The sequence below is a fragment of the Liolophura sinensis genome, chromosome 6, assembly GCF_032854445.1.
Source record: "Liolophura sinensis isolate JHLJ2023 chromosome 6, CUHK_Ljap_v2, whole genome shotgun sequence".
Classification (NCBI taxonomy): Eukaryota; Metazoa; Mollusca; class Polyplacophora; order Chitonida; family Chitonidae; genus Liolophura; species Liolophura sinensis.
Genome location: NC_088300.1, coordinates 2,016,526 through 2,025,900, shown reverse-complemented (window position 1 = coordinate 2,025,900; position 9,375 = coordinate 2,016,526). Strand labels below are relative to the sequence as shown.

General features: G+C 37.8%; 1 protein-coding gene across 1 annotated transcript; it reads right to left on the bottom strand.

Annotated features, from left to right (window-relative positions):
* Window positions 1–1,428: 1,428 nt before the first annotated feature.
* Window positions 1,429–9,311, bottom strand: LOC135466251 (ras-related protein Rab-1A). Its single transcript, XM_064743661.1, has 7 exons — window positions 9,149–9,311; window positions 5,371–5,443; window positions 4,819–4,866; window positions 4,347–4,394; window positions 3,905–4,000; window positions 3,329–3,460; window positions 1,429–2,165 (listed from the first exon to the last, which is right to left on the bottom strand). Exons 1-7 carry the CDS (start codon window positions 9,169–9,171, stop codon window positions 1,968–1,970), a joined length of 618 nt encoding a protein of 205 aa, XP_064599731.1. The 5' UTR covers window positions 9,172–9,311; the 3' UTR covers window positions 1,429–1,967.
* Window positions 9,312–9,375: the final 64 nt, after the last annotated feature.

Here is a 9,375-nt window from a genome sequence, read left to right as displayed (position 1 = left end):
TACAGCTGAAACACAATGTACAGAACTACCATCCCAGTTTGTCTACAGTTCAAACCTGTTGTCTAAAATATTTCACACCATTTCAAGAGACCATAAAGTTTTATCAGGGTAGGTAACCCTGGAAAGCCAGAGGTAAACCATCGATTTTAAGTACCTGAAACACTTCTGAACCTTCCCGACCAAGGCCGATAAAGCTGATTTTTCATGTCTCATAGGACTAAAACCTTGGTCAGAAACAAGGGTACCCATTTTAAGTCCTAATACTATTTGATTTGTAGTTGGTTCCATCATCTTTTTTCACTACATAACATATATATGTACTTATACAAATAATCAAAACCAGGTTTTCATGTTTATCACATACGATTTCTTTATTTCTCCAAAATTAATTTGCCAAACTATGCAATTGGATACGTGCAGACAGAATTTTGAGATACCTAGAACTGAATTGTAACGGAGCTTTCTTCAGTATTGGTTTTTGACATGGCAACACCTAAGCTGGACATTCACTGGAATAAAAGTTATCGTTTGTCCTAACATGAGTTGGCCATTAATCGAAATATATTCTTATTCAAAATACAAACAAAAGAAAACAAAAACCAAAGTGAAAAAGCACAAGTGTCACTGCGTATTACCAGTACAAAATTGCACTTTTTGACAAGAATAGAATTCCTTTCTTTACCTTGCTGATGTCTGCAACAACATTTGTGGTATAGTGTTAAGATTAGTCAAGAGACGATTTGTTGTATCCTTTGCTTTATTGTACACTATCAGACAGTGGCATTGTATCTGTGCAAGAAAAACAACCCATCCAAAAAAAAACAGGTACATATATTTATATGCAGTTTAATATATCAGGGTTTGTGTTATTTGAGAGTGTTTCAAACATGACAAATCCAACTGATGTTCCGATAAATGACAAACACTGACAAATTTCCATCTAATGTCTCCCAACCCTGGTTTAACTCCATGAAAACAGTCAACCATATCATACAAACATATCTGCATTACCCCCATTTCAAAAGCCTGGCTAGAATAAATATAATTACACAGTTATCAAAGAAAAGGGACAAAGTACTTACCAATACAACTAACAACAAGGTTTTACATCTTATGTCAACGCTGTGATAATCCCTACGTATACAATGACTTTAACATGTGAAATAGAAATATATGCATGGCTGAAAATTTGACACGTAGTTTAAATGAACTGTAATATGTAGACACAGCTTCACCGCATTGACCAGGGTTGTCTGGGCAACTGCTCTCAATCACTGAATATCAAAAGCATCTGTTAAACAAGAGACTTCTTTTGCGCACAAGCATGTATACTTTTACACGTCTTCATAATGGGCTATAATATACAATAACTGAAAAGCTGGTAGCAGTTACAATTGACCAACATGGTATGTTTATATATATATATGTATATATATATATATATGTATTGTACTAATATATAATACAGTAGATGGAACTGTGATGAAATAAGTTAGCCGGCTATCTCAGGGCTGGGAAGGACAACGATCACTGCATTTTGAACAGATGAGAGGCACACCAACAGACCAGACCAGTTCTACACCCACCTGCCGGGAATGCCACCAAATACGACCAGTTCACACACACCTTGTGCAGCTGTCTCACTTCAGTGCTCACATGTGCAACATATACCGCTAAAAATAATAAAAGGATATACACTTTCCCACATGTCCAGTCAGAATTTGTGTCAATTTTGAGATGGGTTAAAGACAGTGGTCATATCTGGTCATGGAGTTGAGGTCACTCCAGGCAGAAACCTGGCAGATGATGAACCAGCCAGTCTTTCCGTTTCATTTTAATTACAAATACAATGAAAGTGTGCCATATATGCATATCCATTTCACCATGTACATTTATGTATAAATTTACAATCCCAAGTAGAGCCTTGGGCATTTCTTGAAGCACAGTTAGTGGTCTGAGCTCTACTCTTAACAACAGCCGCCACCGGACTGTTTCACTGGAGTGCTGGCGTTTATTTTCACATTAGGTTTATTGTCCGAGGCGGCTGTCACTGGTCCCATTCGGTTCTTTATCTCCGCTGCCATCGTCATGAATGCCTGTTCCACATTTGTGGCATTTTTCGCACTTGTCTCCAGGAATGGTATTCCTAATTGATCAGCAAATTCCTGTGTAACAACAAACAAGTTACATCATTATCATCAGATCTTCGCAATGGTTTTTGCTTTTAAGCAGCTAACTATTAATATGCTCCTTTTCTCTCAGCCTCGCCCATCAAATGGTTTGGTTCTGTTTAAATGAGACATTTTCCCGGCGCTCTGCCTGGTATCCTCTCACCATAATGTTGCCCGTCTTCGTATAAGTGAAATATTTTTGAATACGGCGTAAAACAACAATGAACTAAATAAATAACCCAGTTATATTTACAAGACATATGCCAACAACATATATTCATTTAATTCCTGTTCAATGCCGTACTCGAGGCTTTTTCACCGTAATATACGATGGCAGTCAGTTAAATAGATGGAGGAAACCCCAGTGCCCTGGGTAAACCAGCTATATTACTGGCAAGTTACTTACAAACCTTCCCACGTCTGACGCACTGATATGTATACCATATTGGGGAGAGAAAAATGGTTTTTAATGATGTTAGATCGTTCAAATGGCCATATCTGTGGTATGAAGCATTTACTGTCACAAAGCCCAAAGCCCCACGAACAGTGAGAGCTAGGGAAGTACAAATTTGTGAGCCCTAGCAATTGAATGACAAGTATTTTGACTACTTATTCACGACCTCCTTCAGGCAGACTAGGCTAAATTATTTCAAAAAACCCCAAAATATGCAGAATAACTCTCCTGCCTCAATGAATCACCAGTCATGGGAGAGATTTTGGAAAGCTGCCTTTATAAGATACTTCACCTTCCAATTCAAGTACATAAATGTCATCTATATCTCATGTTTCGACAGGTAATTTTTGAATGAGGTTTTTTGTTCCAGTGATTGGGTCGATATTACCTCTCTTGTGCACCACCAAGGAGTACTGAAATCATGTAACAATTCTTTAGCTGTCAGCAGTAAAACTGAAGAATGACAATCACACACAAAACAGTAAACAAGACGTTTGGGTCTTAAATAAACCCATATGGCTCATATGCGCAGAAATAAAAACACTGTAGGCAAAATGATGAAGACTGGTTAACCTAGCCATGTTGTACTGTGTTTACACCGCAGACAGAATAACAGACATTCACAGACTAACACATCCCTCCTTATTCCACTTCTGGAGACCATAACTACTGACAAAGCAGGTTCACCTTACAAAATGCTCACCTTTGCTGTGGTATAATCCACCACTTTTTTGGTTGTCAAATCACATTTGTTCCCCACAAGCAGTTTGTTTACATTCTCACTGGCATAACGGTCTATTTCTTGTAGCCATTGTTTGACATTATTGAAAGATTCCTGTTTAACAATGAAGAATATTATAAGTTCATGTCAAAACTGTTACACTGTTTATATTGGTGACCTTTCATTGGAAACTAAAACCAAATTTATTTATTTATTTCTTTCTTTGGTGTTTTACGAGCAAAACCAGGCAGAGCCCGGGGGACACCCATGGCCATCTGCAGGTTGCTGACAGACCTTCCCACTTGGCCGGCCAGAGAGGAAGTAAAACAAGATCAAGGCCTTTTCTTTACAGACATTTTTAAAAATCGATTCACCGACCCTCACTTCACTTTGAGTGAATTTTCTATATCTAGCTCATTATATAAAAAGAAACTGGAGTGTGCAGATTTTAATACTTTAATATTGTAAATGACTCAACATTTTCATTTCACAAATTACTTTCACAACAATATTCTTAGAATTTTTGAAATGATACTTTTAAGCAGATGATTAGCTCACCTGATCTGTTACATCATAGACTACTATAATACCATGAGCTCCCCTGTAGTAACTGGAGGTTATAGTTCGAAACCTTTCTTGACCGGCTGTATCCCACTGCAACCAGAAACAAGTTACACCTTGTCAGTGTGCACATCACTCTGTACTGAAGCACATTTACAGTCTTAGCTGTTGGTTAGGTTTAGTGGCAGACAAACCAATCAGAATCCTGAAGGAACTAGCACATATTTATACTGGTCAAATTGGGACAAGATCTCAAAGACGATGTGCAAATACTCTTAATATTTAACTCTGGCCTCTGAAGAAAAATGAGACTTGTTAATAGCACATAATCCATAGTCGTTTCACTTCTCTGATACTAAATTGAAGAGTTTCTCACTTTACAAACATGATCTTAAACAATGGGTTGTACAATGGATCCTTCAACTGATTCCATACTTACTATTTGAAGCTTTATCGTTTTGCCGTCTAATTCTATTGTTCTGATTTTCTGTAAAAGCAAAACGTGGAAGTCAACTGCACAAAATAGAACTCAAAATACATATTTAGACATACTACCAATAGTCTTCACACTATTCACTCAAAAGTTTGAATATAATTTATGAACTGTAAGACAATAAATTTACACTGGTTAGATTGGTCACCTTAAAGGGTTTACAGAAAATATATTATTAACATGGAAACCAGAATGTTATGAAAATATTCCTAAATATCCTTTTCACTTCCAGGGAAGGTAATGAGAAAGTGATCTACAACGTTTTGTGTAAGTGGAACTAGAACTCCACCCTAAAGTGGGAGTAGGCACAAGGAGGTACTCCTAGGCAGTGAGAAGGCAGGAGGAGAAGGATAAAGCGGTGTGTGACAAATCTCCTATGTATTATATATAGTACACAACTGGTGCCAAAAATACTTACAAAATCAACACCGATTGTGCTTATATAACTTTCTGTATATGTGTCATCCTGAAATGAAAACAAGGCCAAAACTTCAATTGTGTATCAATGACCACAATTCTTCACAGTTATGCGCGTTTTACTAACAGTACAAGCAGCTAAATATTGAGAGATTTAAAATGAATATCTGCTTTAACCATTTAACAATCCAGAATTCAGAACTACACAGAACATCTGCATATAGCCGACAAAATCAGAAAAAAAAACCTTTGCAGTGCATGAAATGTATTACATTTAATCCTTCAAAGCACACAACATTGTTTATATTACAATGCCAAGTCCTAGCTTTGAAGAGAACTGAAAAGCAATCTGTTGCAATATGACAGCACTAAACTGTTACATTTCTCCACTGAATAATATTTACAAATAGTTTGTGGCTCGTATTGTTTGTTTTTTTATTTTGTTTGGACTGCCTTTCAATCACAAATACCACTTGTTTGAGTATTAATGAAATCAGTGAGCCGTAGATTTATTTATATTCTTTTTAATTTGCTTACAACATTGTCAACTTACAGCAAATCTGAGAAGCAAACAGGACTTTCCAACACCAGAGTCACCAATCAAGAGTAATTTAAACAGGTAGTCACTGAAAAGACAAACAGAAACAAAAATTTAGTCAAAAACAGAAGTCTAAAACAGGCACTCAGTGAATTAATCAATATTAACATAAAGAGTGTAACCCAAGATTGACAACTTACTAAACTGACATTTTTGCCAAACAAACAAACTTCCAGATACGTTTTTTTTCTACCTCTGAAGAAATTGTACAAGCAGTATTACCTGTCCTCACATAAAGCAACACCTATTTAGGACACTGAATTATTCACTGTATAAATGTATCCATCAATATTAAACTGGCTTGTATAAACTCACTTAGCTTGATGGTAACAACTATTTCTATGCAACAGAATGTAGTAAAACAGAATGTCAGCCACCAAGTCTTAGAAAAGTTGGAAGACAACTGACTGATTCACTGATAATTGCTTGTTGTTTGATCGTCACACTTAACGATTTCTTACTCGGACAATGGCACTTGGCCCTATGGGCAGAGGACTCTCCAGTGTGTGACCTTGGTTAAGGCATTATGGGCAGCAGACTACAGGCCCAATATTGCTTTTTCCACCCCATACACTCTGCTACAATCACCCACATCAGCAAAAAAACATATGCCAGGACAGGCGTATACAATGCTCTGAAACCATGGAATGCAGCTCCTTGAAATACTGAATTTGTTCAAATCTCAACTTTCGACTAGGTGGCGATTATTGTAGAATATTGCATGTACTTTGTGAATAAACGCATTGTACGAGTCAGCAAGGGCTTAGGCAGAATGCCAAAAAGCGTGTCCAACAGCCCAATTTGTGACTAACAGTATTATCGTTAATAGGAATTACACTTTCTGAATATAGCACAGATTCTAGTGCTGAAATTTGGCTGAGACCAATGCGGGTTTCGAACCAGCGACCTCAGAGTAAGGCACCAAATCGCCAGCAATACATGTCAACCGTGTAGGCCACTCGACCAACAGGCCTTCCACAAAAATAGAAGGTAGTTGACCGGTAGACTTTACAGCGAACATGCATTACCCCTCTGATGATCACAAACGACGTCACTCCCTTAGGTGAATATATCAGATAGGTATAGATGTCATTTGGAAAGTGGATTAAGTAACAGTATTATCATTAATAGGGATTACACTTTCTGAATATAGCTACCTTCTATTTTTGTGGAAGGCCTGTTGGTCGAGCAGCGTAGACGGTTGACATGTATTGCTGGCGATTTGGTGCCTTACTCTAGAGGTCGCTGGTTCGAAACCCGCAGTGGTCTCAACCAAATTTCAGCACTAGAATCTGTGCTATATTCAAAAAGTGTAATCCCTATTAACGATAATACTGTTACTTAATCCACTTTCCAAATGACATCTATACCTATCCAATTTGTGTCTATTTTGTTAGAGCAGGGTGTCCAGATTTTCAATTTTCCTATCTCTCCCATGTTAACAGTGCCGAAAAAAGGGTGTCCAAACAGCACTTGTTCTCCATTCCACCTGTCTAAGCTGACAGGTAGCTGTATATCCCTATGCGAGTCTTGCTGAACTGAACCTAAGACAATACAAACAAGTGATATTAGAATCGAACCCGATAAAGAGCTCACACTAACACCTGAGGCGATGGCTGACATCTTTCCCAATGTACTGGTCATAAATACAATCTTGCGGGTGAAATAAAAAGTTGCCATGTTGGCAATTACACTGATATATTTACTTGACAGACCATTTCAGTCCGTTACCATGGCATGTTGGTGATCATATTTTCCAGCCCTTAAATGTCTTTAAGGGGTATGTATTTAAGTTCTAAAAGCTTGACAGAATTCCAGTAAAATTGTTAAATGCAAACAGAGGAAAATACAAGGAAACTGGGAATTTGGCAGGACTGTGCCAATTATAATAAACTCCGCTTTTTATTCCAGTTTGGCTTTGCCATGAACATTACGAATTTGTACATAACTTGAAGAAGCAAGCTTTTGTGACATGGGTCTCTGATCGTGAGAATGACCCGGGCATACTGACCAGTTCTAACTCCATACCTGAAGGTAAATCATCATCTTGCTTTAGTGATGGTTCATTATAATCACAAGGTGATCACACTTTTGTCCTTGCAAATCATGTGTAACATGACAAGATGTTGTTGCAATCTATTACCCCTAATGGCAAAATAGGCTGGTTTTCACAGATTTCCTCAAGTCAAATACTGCTATTTATAGACAAAAGTTAAATATGTAGTTGGATAGACCTTATCTAAAGCGTGTATATTATGCTGACATACTCGCGACTTAGGTCTTGTTTCCAGCATAATTGCTAGATCATGTGATTGTAAATGAATGCTCAGTGCGCCTTTATATACTTTGATCTTTTGACAGTAAATTAACAAATGATAACTATGGAATTAAATTGGGGAGTTTTTTTGCAATGTGTGTGCACATATCCATTTGTGTTCTTTGACAAAGCTTAGCATCGCAAATGTAAATCAGTGGAGTTCAGTACTAAATAAATTTCAGTATTTAACAAGCATTAAATGGGACCAGGATTTTCATTTTTTATCTCCTTTCAATCTACCTGTTGTCACTTCTTTACCACTCTATCTGTCCATTTCTTTAATTAGGAATAACATCCCTGACATTAGTCCATCTAGATTGACTCGGTGTGCTATTTTAGAACTCTGTCGTTTATCGTCACAACAAGTCCATCGCCACCTCCCAAAAAAATAAAAAAAATACATGGCACAGATTTCAAACTCCCATATCCATCCAACTTATGGTCTAAATCACTTCCTCTGTGCATTTATATGTAAGTTTCCAGTGGAACCTCTATTACCATCCTCTTAATTTACTGTCCACACCAATGGAACTATTTCACTCACTGCCTTGTGGTCACTGACTGCTAGAACTTCGGCAGTACTGAGTGCCTCGATGTAGACAGCCATTTTGAAGCGTCGCGTGATCTGTTTCTGGGTTTAAAGTGCAACTAAGTCTTGGCACTGAAATCCTCGAGAAAACTATTATATTTTCCTTGCCATTTGCAAGAACAACTTCTTAATTCAAACCAAAAAGGCATAAAAAAAGAACATGTATTTTAATGCTGGTAGGACTGGGTGCTGTCAGCGCGGATTTCACTAAAATGGGCCTCATCAAGTTGGAGTGCGCCGATGTGCGTCGATTTGTTTGTGAGGTGGCAATGGACTCCGTGTTACAATGAATGTCAAAGTTCTAAAATAGCACACTGAGTCCATCTAAATGGACCACCCTGGCATCAAAATCATGAATGACAGGTATCCTCACTGGAATACGCCACAGGTTTGTGTACATGACGCACTTAAAAAAGCAAACAGCTGAGAGGTGTAAGAAAAAGTAAGAATGATATCATTTATCATAGCTGTAAAACAGAAAGAAGAGGGATGGTTTCATTATATGACGCATTTCATTCTGACACCTCATTCGCTACCGGAAGTGTTGTCCATGAATTTTCTTCACAAATCTTGTCATTCTGCATAAACTCGTCGCACATGGGCGATATTAGACATCTAGATACGCTGAAATAGTTGTAATGTAAAAATCGAGAATGTTACAACGATAGATCGTTGGAATACATATCAAGAACGCAGATATTTGCATTTACAGCATGGCAGAAACACATGATTGGGCGTCAATTTGATGACATGGCCGATGGACCCCAACTTCTGGCTGGTGACGTTGTTGAAAATTTTTCTTTCAGACAGCTTTACACAATACTCACTATTCGGGATTCATTGTGGACATTTCAGTCTGACCCTGTCTGTGGTTAGTATTCGCTTCTGGATTCCCAAAACCTGATAATAAAGGTACAGCTGATCCTTCTCAGCCTGAAAACTGTCTACAGTTTACAAAATGGCTTCCTCCTTCCGATTTAGCAATTGCGTCTAGAGGGGGATATAGCAATTCCAAACGGAAGATGACGTCAAACGAAACGTGGCATCACGAGGT